This window comes from Pelodiscus sinensis, chromosome 2 (genome assembly GCF_049634645.1).
Source record: "Pelodiscus sinensis isolate JC-2024 chromosome 2, ASM4963464v1, whole genome shotgun sequence".
NCBI lineage: Eukaryota > Metazoa > Chordata > Testudines > Trionychidae > Pelodiscus > Pelodiscus sinensis.
This window is the reverse complement of record NC_134712.1, coordinates 3,244,456-3,257,092: the sequence shown is the minus strand read 5'-3', so window position 1 is coordinate 3,257,092 and position 12,637 is coordinate 3,244,456. Positions and strand designations below refer to the sequence as shown.

The 12,637-nt window shown below is 50.5% G+C and overlaps 1 protein-coding gene across 4 annotated transcripts in view; it reads left to right on the top strand.

The window, feature by feature from the left end:
• Positions 1–12,637, top strand: part of RHPN1 (rhophilin Rho GTPase binding protein 1) — a 60,393-nt gene that overhangs the window by 34,681 nt on the left and 13,075 nt on the right. For all 4 annotated transcript variants that reach the window (XM_075920002.1, XM_075920003.1, XM_075920005.1 and 1 more), the window contains 2 exons: positions 3,210–3,366; positions 5,879–5,998. In XM_075920002.1, the coding sequence (XP_075776117.1) occupies positions 3,210–3,366; positions 5,879–5,998 (277 nt within the window). The remainder of the gene's footprint in view (positions 1–3,209; positions 3,367–5,878; positions 5,999–12,637) is intronic.

Sequence of the window (12,637 nt, the reverse complement as noted above, 5' to 3'; positions counted from 1 at the left end):
TGCTGCCTCTGTATCCGAGGTAGCAGCATGGGGTAGCAGGGGGCTCTGGGAGTAGGGCCAGATTGCTGTACTGGCTGCCGGCCCCACCCCCTGTGGCAACTCTAGAATAGTTAACTAACCAATAAAAGTTCATGCACTTACTATTACCCGCTACCAAGCATCCCTAGTTGCAAGCACCTTGGAGCACAGAGTTGGGACTCAAAATATCCTTGACAAATTGGAGAATTGGTCTGAAATCAAGAAGATTAAAATCAGTTTAGAAAAGTGCCAAGTACTGCACTTGGGAAGGAATGGAAGAAAGCATCAACTGCCCATATACAAAATGGGCGAGTAACCGGCTAGGTGGTGGGCTGCTCTCGGAGGAGTGGCTCACAGATGGAATGAGTCAGCCACGTGGCGCTGTTCTGAGGGGATAATACCGTTCTGGGTGTATTTAATAGGAGTGTCATGTGAGACATGGCATTGGTGAGGCCTCACATGAAGAGCTGTGTCCAGTTCTGGCTGCCAGGCTGTAGGAAAGATGTGGACAAATTGGAGAGCCCACAGAGGGCAACAAAAATAATCAAAGGTTAATGTATGAAGCAAGTACAGGCAGGCCCTGGGTTACGTACAAGATAGGGACTATAGGTTTGTTCTTAAGTTGAATTTGTATGTAAGTCGGAACTGGCTCCAGATTCAGCTGCTGCCACTGAAACTGACCAGGGGTTGACTACAGGAAGCCGGAGGCAGAGTTGCTCTGCCCCCAGCTTCCTGGAATCAGCCTGATCAGTTTCAACAGCTGCTGAATCTGGAGCCTGGGACAGAACAGCTGGGGCGCTGCCGGTAGGTTCCCACAGGACCAACCCGGCAGCACCCCAGCTGCTCTACCCGAGGTGTCCCGCAACAAAAGCCTGGTCTGCTGGGGGGGAAGGGGCACTAGCTGCGCCCCTCCCCCCCCCCCCCCCCCAGCAGACCAGGGAGACCCGAGAAAAGCCGCCCAGGCGGCAGGACCCCCGCCGCCTGGCCGGCTTTGCTCCTGTCCCCCTGGTCTGCTGGGGGGGTCCAGCAAAGCCGCTGGACCCCCCCCCCCCCCCAGCAGACCAGGGACACCCGAGCAAAGCCGCCCAGGCAGCGGCTTTGCTCAGGTGTCCCTGGTCGGCTGGGGGGGTCCAGCGGCTTTGCTGGACCCCCCCCCCCCCCCCCCCCCCCCCCCCAGCAGACCAGGGAGTCCGGGAGAAGTTTTTCTCGCCCCGGAGGACACGGGTGGCGACCCGCCGCCCGTGAGCTCCAGGGCGAGAAAAGATCCGTTCGTAAGTGCGGATCCGACATAAGTCGGATCCGCGTAAGTTGGGGACTGCCTGTAGACCCTTTAAACTCTTAGACTTGAAGAGAAGCGGGGGAGGGGGAAACAGATCAATCTTCAGCTGTTGCAAGGGCTGTTATAAACAGGCTCAGTCTGCAGCAAGGGAGACTTAGGCTGGCTATTAACAGAACGATTTTAACTCTGAGGGTAGTTACATTTTGGAATAGGCTTCCGTGGGAGGTTGCGGAATCCCTGTCATTGGAGACTTTGAAGAAACAGGTTGGACCGACCCTGTCAGAGATGATCTAGGTTTACTTGGTCTCCTTCCTTAAGGTGTGTGGGAGGTGGGGCTGGACTTGATTATCTCTTGAGGTTCCTTGAAGTCCTGTTTTTTGTGATGACCTAATGCATAATCTGTTTTAAGGATATTTTGCTAACTCTAGTCCTAAACTGCAGTTAAACTCCTAAATCAGTCCACTTAGCATTGCTAACTGCTGTGATGCAGTCCCCATGTGGCACTCCATTACCATCCAGGTACCAGTTGCTAGATCTAGACCAAGAATAGATTGAGTTCTCAAGAAATACTCACTCCATGTAGGACTCCATAGAACCCTCCCTCGTTTCTAAAGAGTCCTAGGTTACATAGACGCAACCATCTGAGGAAATGCACTGGTGATCGATGCACTGGGGGGTTGATGTAGCAGGTCTGGTGAAGACCCACCAAATCATCCGCAGGTTGTTTTCCAGTTAACCCGATACCCTCATCCGAAACGAGAAGAGCGAGACACCCGCCTGTCAATCCAACATGTGTAGACACTGCAGTAGATGTACCTACGCTATGGGCATGTCTAGACTACATCTCTCTTTCGAAAGAGGGATGTAAATTCGATCAAAATTGCAAACTTGGAGTACAGAATCTTTCAAAAAAGGGTTTTTTCCCCCGAAAGAACCACGTCTAGACAGCAGTTTCACTTTCGAAAAGCCCTTTTTCAAAAACACATGGCCGCCATTATGCAAATGAAGAGCAGGAAATTCAAATCCTGGCTTCATTTGCAATTTTGTTCTTTCTAATTTACATCCCTCTTTCGAAAGAGAGGTAATCTAGACATGCCCTATGTTGGCTCCAGCTATATTATTCACATAGTTGGAGTTGCATAACTTAGGTCAACTTAGGGTGGACATCGCCTTACTGATCTACTAAGATGATACTTTGGGGTGAAAACACCAAGCCAGGATGATAGCTTTAGTTGGGATAAGTAATGCAGTAGACCCTTTGAGTGTTCTTCAGCTGCTGTGAATGCACTGTGTAGAACAAATCTGGGACTAAGCTCATTTAGTTCTGGGATTTCAGAGACCTGGATTCTATTCCCAAGTCTGCAGCTGACTGTGTGGCCTTGGTCAAGTCACTTAACATCCCTGTGCCTTCATTTTCTCAGTTAGTGTGAGATCTAGAGCTAAAAGTGCAAGATAGCTGGAAGTACTGTTGTGCTTTGTTGCCCTGAAACAAACACAAGTAATTGTGCCACAGAAATCAGAGCTGGAAGAAGCCGGCTGGGTTGCCTGACCTACTCCCTGCTAGTGCATGGTTGTCCCCTGCCAAATGTGTTCTGTTGATTTGGCCATTCTAGTTTTGTGTCCCAAGGGATGAGGCTTTCACCCCATCTCTCAGACTATTTAGCCTTTGATTGCCAGAGAGGTGATGGCTCCTTTGATCATCTGCTCTATTCATTCCTTCTGCAGCACCTGAAGTTGGCCGTTGTCAGCAGATCGGATATTGGGCTAGCTGGATTGTTAGCCTTGCCCATAAGGGGAGGCTAACGCTATGGGCATATCTAGACTACATCCGTGTTATCCATTCACGGCCTTGCAGCTGAACTGGTGTCTGCTTGGAGCCTGCTCATTAATAGCGTGTGTTTGCTGGTTGCAGGTTGAAGAAGTCTACTCGTTGGTGCATCAGACCATGACCCAGGCTCACGTGAAGGATTATGTCCCTTTCTCATGGGCCACCATGGTTCACGTCAAGTCCGAGCATTTCAAGGCCCTCTCCCACTACTTTGCTGCTGTTGCACTTTGCGACTGCCCCTGTGAGTATGACTCTCGCAGCTGCCTTAAACACTTGTTTAGCTTCGGTCTTTAGGCCGCATTCATCAAAGCAGCAGCTGAGCACTTGGTCCCGCAAGGGCCAAATGTGGGACGTGAGCAAAAATGAGGGACACACAAAATAAGAGTGCAGGAAGCAGAACACCTCATAGGGCGCGTTAGTGTAAACAGAATCGTCTGCAACCTTGCTCCAGTCTGAAACCGAGACCAGGGTGTGGAGAGGAGGTAAGCGTGACATTCGATCCTTCTGAGGAACAGCAGGGTGGGGCAGGAGGCGATCTCTTTTATAACCGTTAGCCTGTGGCTAGTGTACTCTGCCCGACGAGAAGAGATTTGAGCAGGGATTCGCCATCGGGCACGTGAGTGCCCAAACCGCTAGTCTAGGGGGCCACTCGGATGTGGGTCGGTCTCTCTCTCTCTGCTATTGAAGTGGTTCGATGTGGTTGTCCAGTTATTTAATTGCATATTAATTGGGCAGAATGAAGAATTACAGTCGATTTAGGCGCTTGCCTGAGAGATGGCAGATCCCTTCCCCTCATCCAGCACAGGGAGCACTTGAGCAGGGGATTAGACCCATGTAAGCAGACGGGAGCCGCCCACCAATGTGGGTCTGAGACGCTAACGTAACGCGCTGTGGTCAGGGCGGGGTTTGGCCAGGAGTGCGTCTCGCCGACGGGCAGTGCGATAAAAGCCGCCTCAGCACGTTCCTGGTGTATCTCCCCGTGGCTGTGCTGCAGGCTGCTACTGCTGCTTCCTGCCCAGCAGGACAGGGGGAGGCCTGGCTCTCAATGGCTCCTGCCGGCCAAGGAGGCAGCCCAGCACCACTGGCTGAGGAGCTTAGAGAACAGTCTATCCCCTCCTCCTCCACTGTAGTCGGCACAGCTCTGTGGGTCCCACCCAATGCGCTTTGCAGGGTAGCCAGGCCGGGCGCCTGTCCCCAAAAGCCTGCGCTCTAACCCCACCTCTGGAGCGCTCCCTGCCGAGTGGTGGGAAGGGGCGGCAGCAACAGGGTCATTTCGGGGGTGGGGTTGTATTCTCTCTCACCCCTCTTCCCCCCCGCCTCCCCAGCCCCGGTCCTTCACTCCACCCGGGTGTCCAGAAGAAAGTGAGCCTGTAACAGTCGGAGTGGGGCGAGGGTGCTGGGTCAGTAGGCCCAGCTGGGAGGGAAGCACCACGAAGGGGGGGGTCCTTGGGGAGGGAAGCTTGGATACTGCCCTGGAAGCAGCTGGGGAGGAGGGTGTAATGCCGACAGCATTGCAAGGCAGTGAGCGTTTTGCCCACTGGCTGTCTTGCCGTGAATAGCTGTGCGGAGGGGAGATGCAAGACTCAACGCGGGAGTCCCCACGTTGCTACGTCGGGCCCATTCTGGCTTTGGGAAGGCCGCGGACACCTGCAGTTCAGATGCCACAGCAATCGTCCCCTCCCTGAGTAGACGCTGGCCTTGTCCAGAGCAACAATCTGTAGCCAGTGCAACAGGCCCCGCTTAATCCCCAGCTGGCACAGAACGTGCACAGAGAGAATCCACGTCCCTAAAGCCAGCATGGCGTAGGCCTGGCTTCCCCGGCAGCTTCCAGTCAGTGTTGTAGGGAACCGGGGGCTTGATGCTCTTCGTTTGTCTGTTTCTTAAGCCCTTCTTAAGAACCAGGCCATCTGAACACAGGAGCGGTCAGTCCAGGAGCCCTCCCGATTCCTCATTAGCAGCCCCTACTGCCTAGAGAGGAGACGAGTCTGTCTAGGTCTGGGTGAAGGTCAAGCATTACAGAATAGTCATTCGCAGTTTGGGCCAGGGACTCCTCCCCAAAAAGAAAAGTGGAAACAAACCGAACAGCCGATACCAGGTTCTTGCAGGGCTTGTGGTGAGACTCGGTTGATTCCACCTCCCCAGGGTTGTGCTCGGATCTAGCTCAAGCAACCACAGGGCAGCGGTGTCTTGGGCCAGCTCCCAAGTCCAGCTCTGCCCAGGCCCCCGGGCCCATACTGAGGTGGCTAGTCCATGCTGCCTCGACTCCATTGCTGCTGCTGTTGTCGCTAGCCCAAAAGTAGCGTGACTATGCCTGTGTGTGGTGATCGTCCCACCTGACTGCAGCGTAGCCAGGCCCTCGTATTTCTGATCTTGGCGTACATAGCTAGGACACCTTTTTTAAATTTTCATGCCTGCTTGAAGAAGCAACTTAGAAATTGAGACCCAGGCCGCAGTTCTGGGTGTGGTATAAACACTAGGGCTGGGCCACAGATTCAACATTTTTCCAGCATTTGTTGGTAACTTTGTAGGCTGCCCTTGCCCTGCGTTTGGATCCATTAGCACATTGAATCTAGTGTAATTAAAAGCATGCTCTCCCCCCCCCCCCCCAAACTATAGGAGTCCTGTAAATCCAGGAGCTGCTGCAGACAAGCTGTCTAGATTCTCTTACCTGCTTAGGAATTTCCAGCTGTTTATGGAGGAGTCTTGCTTCGACTCTCCCACTGAGCTTGTGTACCCCTGCTTGTATCCCATAGCTGTGTCTGATGCCGACCTCGCAGAGCACGAAAAGGCCTTTGTCCAGCTCCACGTCACTGTGCCAGAGGGACCGTCGCTTCGTCTTGTGCTGCAAGACCAGGAGGAGCGAAGGAAGCTGGGTAACTATCCTTCCTTGGCACAGTGAACCTTGTCCGGCATTGGCCAGGAAACCATCTTTGATGCCCACAAAGTCTCCTCTAATGCCGTTACTTTCCTCGGTGTGGGCAGCACCCACGAGGGGCTGGTGAAGGGGTACAGAGAAACCATATTCAACACCCGTCTCACCCCGCCTCTGCCTCTTCTGGGTTGGTGTTTTGAAGGGGGCTTCTTTTGAAAAGCTGTGACGGGAACATGCCTGATATCTCCCTCTTCGTAGTCAAACTTTTAACTACCAATCACACACCAGCGAGCTGTGGGGGTTATTTATTAGGCAGGTTGCCGTGGAGGGTTATTGCGTCATTTCTCAACACCTCAAATTAGGTGAGACCGGGGCAAGAGAAATGCGTGGACTCTCTCACCCTTTTCCTTGAACGAAGTCTATGGACTGAATGCAGTAGAAATTAAGCTGTTAAACAAAACCAAGAAGTTTTTGTAGCTTTAAACTTTCTGGTTGCAAAGACCCTTTCAAATGTGCCTGAATGTAGTTCTGTCTTCCTAAGCCTGCAGACTGCTCTAGTGCCTCAGGGCAGAACTCTGTCGCTTTAACTCTTCTGCTTGGAAATTCTATGACCAAAGCAGACACTACGGCTGCTTTCAGGGGAATGGTAACAGACCGCTGCCCACCCAAGTTCCCCAGTGACTGTGTGTGTGGGAAGAGAGCATCTTGTGGGATCTACAGTTTTTCTCTTGACGCTGTGTTAAATCTACTTATTTTGTCCACCAGAGAAGTTTTTCTAACTGCCAGTGCTGGAAGTGCCCCAGGATCAGTGCGCCAAGCCAGGCTCTTTCTAGCTTGCGTACAGTTCACAATAAAAGTTCTGTAGTTGGAGCTTAGTTACAAATCCTGCTGGTGATGCAGGAGCCAGAATGGAATCCAGCTCTCTAATATTTAGCGAGGCTGACTCTCGGAAACTAACTGGAGGCAAAAGCAGGAACATTTACTTCAGACTAAGGATGTTAACTAGCGGTTAATTGACTAGTTAAGTAATCGATGGAAATTCCATCGACTAGTTGAAAGGCACTTGACGTTCCTCCTTTGAAAATGTACAAGAGCCCCAGCTGGGGCTCTTGTACATTTCAAAGGAGGAATGTGGAATTCTGCGTGCAGCCCAGGGCCAGCGGGAAGTCCCGCTGACTCTGGGCTGCACGGGGGTTCCTGCTTTGAAATGTACAAGAGTCCCCAGCTGACCTCAGCTCCAAAGTGGCGTTTCAAACAGCAGCGCAGTATGGAGCACAGGGTCAGTGGGGAACTGAGTCCCCTGCTGACCCCGGGCTCCATGCTGCACTGCTGCTTTGAAATGCCATTTTGGAGCTGAGGTCAGCTGGGGACTCCCCAGCTGATCCTGGGCTCCAGTGCAGAATCTCACCCTGGACTCCACGCATACCGTGCCACACAGCTGAGCCTGGGCTCAACTGCAGCACTGCCACTTCCAAATATCCCCTCTTCCCGCCCCCTCCCTCCCTTTGCTGCCTCTATCTGATAGGCAGCAAGGGGCGGGGGGGATCGACTAGTCTTTCACATCCCTACTTCAGACGTTGACATCAGCAGTTCCCACTCTGAATACATCCCAGCAAAAGCTCTGTGTGTAGGTGCTTTTCAGAATTGGACTCACTTAGTGGCCTGATGAGCTGAATTAATTGGACTTCTTTCACGGGATGAGTGTCACATTCAGCTGGGAGTTGGATCCCAAAGCTTGAGCTGGAGGGGTCTTAGGATTAGGCTTTGAAGCCTTAGACTTGACTTTACGTTTACTGGTAAATGTTGGGAACCATGGATTTCATAGTACGCTCACAATGATGACTGTTCCCATCAGTAAGGATCACAGTTTACAGCCAGGCAAAGTAAGAAATGTGCTGCTTGAACACTCATTAGCGTTTAGGGATATTTGTTTTGACGTGATTCTGACAGTGTGCTTTCAGTGGCATACAAAGCTTTAACTTTAAAAAGTAGCTTAAAACAGGATGCTGGTAAATACTGGGTTAAACTGGGGAAAAATAAAGTAATCCTTAACCTCCTTGTTAGATTATAATACCATTTTATTTCCCACTTCCAGCCCTTCCCAGCTGCAGAGCTTTTCCCTCACTCTTATGGTTAGCTCTCCGGGGTTTAAGCAGTGCGTATCCTGCCCAAACACCTTCCCAGTAGCTGTCACTCACCCGCAGCGCATTCGCTGCCTGGCTGAGGGACATCCCACAGAAGTGTGCTTATCACAATCGCTGCCAGGGCCACAAAAGACTGGGACATTTGCTCGCGACTTCTCACAGAGAAACCACTGTCCCACTTCAGACCCCAGCTCAGACATTTCCCCTCCGGGCCCCTCTCACTCGGTTCATCTACCAACCTCTGTTCAGTGTCCTTCCAAAAGAGTTGCCTCTCTGCTCTGATGCAGAGATATTGGCTACCTCCCTTCTGAGATGCCTCCTGCCAGCGCTCCAGCCCCGTGCGGTTGGTTGCTGTGACCTCCTGGGATAGGGAGCACATTCCCAGGTTCCTCCGGAGTGCCTCATACCTGCACCGGTGAGTGTTCCCCCGTACTTTTCACACACATGTGCAGAATAAATTGTCATGTGCACTGATACAGATGGGCGGCTGTGCAGTTGAGGGGAATCAGGCACCAGCCAACAGTCTATACAGGCAGACTTACAGTCCTCGGCACCATCTCTCCATGCTAGAGACACAAGACCTCTGAAACCAGTGCCACCCAGGCCAATTTCAGGCATTGTGGCACTGAGAAAACCACAAGCAGCCACATCTCTGCTAGCTCCGATTTCTGGTCCAGCACTGAGCAAGTCTTCAGCCCCATCTGCTGGTTCCTCAGGAGAATGCACCCCTCCAGCATGGATACATGCGCTGGTGCTCTGCCCTTCTCCCCAGGAGTCTGGATACCACCTCCAAGGCCTGTTTGTCTCCAACGAGCTTGAGTCCCCACACCTTAGATGTGACTTATCACTACTGCCATCCTCATTGCCAGAACAGAGGACAGCACCTTCCTTCCCTAGCGACATGGAAGAGGAGGGCAAGGAATATTCAGTCGCAGTCTCACGAGGCCTCTTCTACACGTCACGTGCAATCCACCACTGGACCAGGGTCCTGGTATGGACCTCTGTAGATGCAAGTCCCTCCGCACTGGCCATACTGAGACCCTTGGGTCCTGTCACAGTTGGGGAACCCTTCCAGGGACCAGAGCCAAAGACCTTCACCTTCGCCGCCTTCATCTGTCGCTTGCCCACTGCAGGCTAACCCATACCGGAGGAGGAGGAAGCAGCAGCAGCAGGAGGAAATCCCACGGCTACTCCACTTAGTCTCATCAGGAGAAGATGGGGAATATCCTGCCTCCACCTCCAGCAGCTGATGACTTCAGACACTTCACAAGCCTGCAAATAGCACCTGAGACAGTCTTCAGCCCTGCAGTCAAAGCAGATAATGCAGTTACTGATGGCCTGGGAGTGGGGGCCTGCAATGAATTACATGGAAAGGCAGTTATGTTAACACAAGATTGCTGGAGTAACGTGCACAATGATGCAGCGAGAGCTAACTGGAGAATTAGGGGAAACCAGTTCATGTATGAGTGGCCTGTAGCTGATGGGATGGTTTGGGTTAAGAAATAAAACAGGAAAGTACTATGTTGCACTGGTAAGACAAACCCCATCATTAGGAAATGAGCTGTTAGGGTTATGTGAAGAGCTACCTGACAGTGAGAGAGAGCTGCAAAGTATGAGAAGTGATTTGGACCGAGAATTGGAGATCCTTTGGTTGTGTGTGGATGTGCATCACGATGGCTAAATCTCCTTTAGACAAGATCTTATGCCAGGTGCTGTGATGAAATGTCTGTAGATTTATGGAAGTATTTTTGTAATCTTCAGCCTGGAGCCAGGTTCAAACAATTCCAAGGATCTGTAAAATCCCCAATGCCAGGTGATATATAATGGAATAATCCCAGAACCTGCCTGGAGTCTCATGTTAAAAATTGAGTACATTATTTTAGGACTGAGTGTGATCATGAGGGGCAGAACTTGAAGATCAAGAAACTTCCTGACGGCCAAAGAAATTGATCAGTCAGTTGAAACCAGCTGCTGTGGCACTAGACACGCTCGAAAGTAACACCTCAACCATTGCTGTTGCATGCATAGCGTGGATCTAAATGAAGATATTCCACCGTTCAGAGTAAAAGTACAAAAGCAATTTTGTGAGGCAGTTAGTCCTGTAGGGAGAGGCCAACCTCCTTCTCCTGAAATACATAGGAAAGAAATGGTCAGCTGAATGCGACTTCTCAAGGCAGTAGTTGCTCAAATTCCAACTTACTTATACTTCTATAAATATGACAAGTTTCATTTTCAAAATCAGTGTTTCCATCTACTACAGCGGTTCCCAACCTTTTCCAGATGGGGACCCATTTTGACAATTAAGGAAGACTTGGTGATCCAAGGCAATTCAAAAACAGGGGGGAGGGAGAGCAGAGCCAACTGGGGAGACACTTGGCAACCCTTTTGAAATGTAATGGCGACCCATATTGGGGTCCCAACCCATAGGTTGGGAAACCCTGATCTACTATCAAGGAAAAAGTTTCCTCTGCAATAGGGTTTAAAAAACTCCTGAAGATTCCATCTGATTTTCTAGACCTTGTGGTGCGGTTGCATCCGTGACCAGCAAGTTCAGCAACTGCAGGAAAAAACCTTTCAAATGCTGGCTGCGTCAGTTCAGCAATAGGCTGCATCCATAGCAAGAGACCGAGTTTGGTGCCGCAGAACGCTGCATAGCCAAATGGAGCTAGTCTGCGACTTGGCATGCTCTGATCGCTGAAGCCCTACAGCTCTGCGTGATTGTTTTCTTGTAATCAAACGTGTTTGACGTTTGTTTATTTAATATTGAAAACTGAAATATGGTTTGTGACTTGTATTTTCCTCAGGGAAGTTCTACCAAAACGCAATGTATAGATATTCTGATGTCTGCTGCAGGTTGGACCTGCCTGGTCCGGCACCCTCGGGACTGGGCCTCTTCCAAAAAAGGGCATTTGCCAGATCAAGAGAGGTCCCCTGCCTCCAGCCTCCCAGGACACTCCTCCTCCCTGTGGCTATCTCCTCTCTGGTCCCACTGCCACTGGGCTCCAGCCTGCAGGACTTGGACTTGAGCTGTGGCCCACTGGGGCTCCCTGGGGACAGGGCTCCCCAGCTGCCGTAGCCCCGCTTCTCCCCCGCCTGGCTTGGGATCCCCAGAGACGGGGCTTGTTGGCTGCCTCGCTTCTGCTGCACTCCCCCGGGGATCCCTGGGGATGGGATGGGGCTTGCTGGCTGCCCTGCTGCTGTCCCACCTGGCCAGGACTCCCTGGGGATGGGCCTACCAGCTTGTTCACGCTGCCGGGTACCAGGGCTCTCTGGTCCAGCAACATCCGTGGACCTGCTGGACCATGAATATTGCCAAACCAGAGAATCCTGGATTTAGGAGGTTGAACCTGTAGTATAATTACGTCTATTGCTATTACACCCACTGGAGTCTTATTTTTTTTTAATCATACAGTCCTAAATTTAATTGTAGGGTCTGCTTCCTTATGTAACCACAAGTAGTTTTAGGTATTCCAAGTGTAATACAGCATGCATTTATGAAACAATTGTCCAAATAAAAAATGCCTTAAAGTGGGACAAACTAGGTTTTCTCAGGGTGGTAAAAACCAGCTCTGGTAAATACCAGGCCCATTCCTATTAATACTTTGCCATTTTGTTGCCCAATCACTCAGTTTGGTGAGATCTTCTTGGAGTCCCTCACAGTCTGCTTCTGTCTTGACTATCTTAAACAGTTTGGTATCACCCACAAACTTTACTACCTCACTGCTTACCCCTTTCTCCAACAGATCATTTATGGTCCTGTATGTTTCCAGCCTGCAGAGGGTAAAACAGATCCACGGAAAGGTCCCTCTTTCCTGTCTCCTCTGTGGCACAGGGGATTAGAACGTCAATGCATTGAGACCAGTGGTTTTCAGCCTGTGTTTCATGGACCACTGTGCATCTGCAGACTGTGCTTAAGACTTCCAAAGGGATCCGGTTCTTTGATCAAAATGTTTTAGGGGTCCACAAATAAGTCTAAAAACCATTGATTTTTTTTGTTTTTTAGACCCGCTATTACAGCATGTAGTCAGCAGTCAGTACACCATCTTCAGCTAATTAATATTCTGGGCAGAAAAGCCTGCTTAGACAGTTGACTATAGTTCTTAAACATAACTTAGTCTCCCTCCACCCCAGAGAACATCCTGTCCCAATGTAATGATTTAATTAGAAAGCAACCTAATTATCTGAGAACCTTTCAGAACATGCATGGGCTTGTGTATTTCTTAATTGTCATTATCTGTTGACTAACCCTTTGATCTCCAAATCCAGATAGATCATCTCTGTGTGTTTCTGTACATCCTAGGAAAAAGCAAGATGTCCCTCATAGCATTTGCAAAACTAAGTTCCCACCAGTATTCAAGAATCTAAGTATTTCAAAGGGGCTCTCAATACATGGCCAGTGGTGTGTATTTTTAATGGAGATTGACTGGTTAGATAGGAAATAAAAATTCTTACTTAAATGAATTTCTTCTAGCAGAGAACAAGGCCTAAAGATTCTT